The 1,563-nt window shown below is 42.0% G+C and overlaps 1 protein-coding gene across 1 annotated transcript; it reads left to right on the top strand.

Annotated features, from left to right (window-relative positions):
* The first annotated feature begins 395 nt into the window (after window positions 1–395).
* On the top strand, window positions 396–1,073 carry LOC122293582 (fasciclin-like arabinogalactan protein 11). Its single transcript, XM_043102128.1, has one exon. The coding sequence runs from the start codon at window positions 396–398 to the stop codon at window positions 1,071–1,073; it is 678 nt and encodes a 225-aa protein (XP_042958062.1).
* The last annotated feature ends 490 nt before the right edge of the window (window positions 1,074–1,563 follow it).

Genomic DNA, 1,563 nt, shown 5'->3' with positions numbered 1-1,563 from the left:
TTCAAATCCTAATAAAAAGGTTACATAATCGTATTGATATATGAAAGGGAAGCAATGATACTGATCGTTATTTGCCCTGGCACATCAAATCGAGATCTCCCCTCTTTTTTTCCTGCCTTGCGAAGCAAACTAGTTGCTCAAACGGCAAAATCCCTTTCCATCCAATAATCTCCCCACCTCTCCACGACAGATAATTATCAGCTGTTAAAAAGGATTTGTAACTAGAATTATTGAGCCATTTCAACTAACTTCACTCTCTCCCAGCCTCCATTTAATCCCTCTTCTCCTCCCTCTCAAACATGTCAAACACTCCTGGCTGCAATCCAAGACTACTCCTGCATTCCCCAATTTTCCCAAGAAAAACATAACCCTCCACACAAAACAAATCTACAAAGATGACCAAACAGGCCATCTTCTTCCTCTCACTTCTACATGTTTTTCTCTTCCACTGCACCATTACCTGTGCCCAGGCTCCTGACATCACTCAAATTCTGGATAAGTACGGCGACTTCAAGGTCCTAATCCGCCTCTTAAAGAACACCGGAGTAGCCGACCAACTCAATGGAGAGCTCGCGAAATCAAACACTGGCTATACCTTTTTTGCTGCACCCGACAAAGCATTCTCGGAGCTCAGAACCGGCACGATAAATAAACTTAGTGACCTACAAAAGGTCCAATTTTTGCAGTTCCATATCTTAGCCACCTATGTTACTCTGACAAACTTCCAAACTCTGAGCAACCCCGTGCCGACCCAGGCCGGAGACACAACCGCCGGACAGTTCCCACTAAACGTTACCTCCTCGGATAGGGAAGTGCATCTCTCCACCGGTGTTGTCAATGCCACATTGGGGACAACGTTGTATTCTGATAATAATTTGGCTGTTTATCAAGTGGACAAAGTGCTTCTTCCTCTGGATATTTTCAGTGATTATAAACCTCCGGAAGCCGTTGAGGAGAGTACTCCTCCTCTTGCTGCTACAGTAGATAAGTCCGGTGCGGTGACTCTTGCCATGCATGCAATGTTTGTCCTCCTTGGAATTGCCGTGAATGTTGGAGCAGTACTGGGTTTGTGACCCAGAGAAACTAGAAGATATGTGCTCCAGTTTCCCGAATGGGATTCTTTCTGGGGGTACTTCAATTGTCTTGTACTTTTGTATGTTTTTTGTTGTTTGGGTTGAACAGTCGTGATCATCGACTCTTGAGTGCTTCTTTTTATAATTGCCATCTTTCTCTGTTCCATCCTGTATCATGCCCATTTCTAAAGGTCAGAACCAATGCTGTTAATCTTGAAATTCATTATCAAGTTCTTCTCCAATCTGTTTTCCCGTCGTTTCTCGCTTCCAGGTCCGGTTTGTCTCTATTTTTCCGTAGTTGTTTCAGGCTCTCAAAATTGAGCACAGAAATCTTTTGCTAATTAATACATCACCTTTGAGTACTTAGATGACTTATTTTACATTTCCAGCTTCTATATATTTGTTTTGTGAAGTTCTATATAAATATTTTAAAAACTTAACTTGAATGCCGCATGCTTTCTTCATATAAAAATGACAATGAAAAAATCGT

This window comes from Carya illinoinensis, chromosome 14, assembly GCF_018687715.1.
Source record: "Carya illinoinensis cultivar Pawnee chromosome 14, C.illinoinensisPawnee_v1, whole genome shotgun sequence".
Classification (NCBI taxonomy): Eukaryota; Viridiplantae; Streptophyta; class Magnoliopsida; order Fagales; family Juglandaceae; genus Carya; species Carya illinoinensis.
This window is presented reverse-complemented; position numbering and strand designations above follow the sequence as displayed.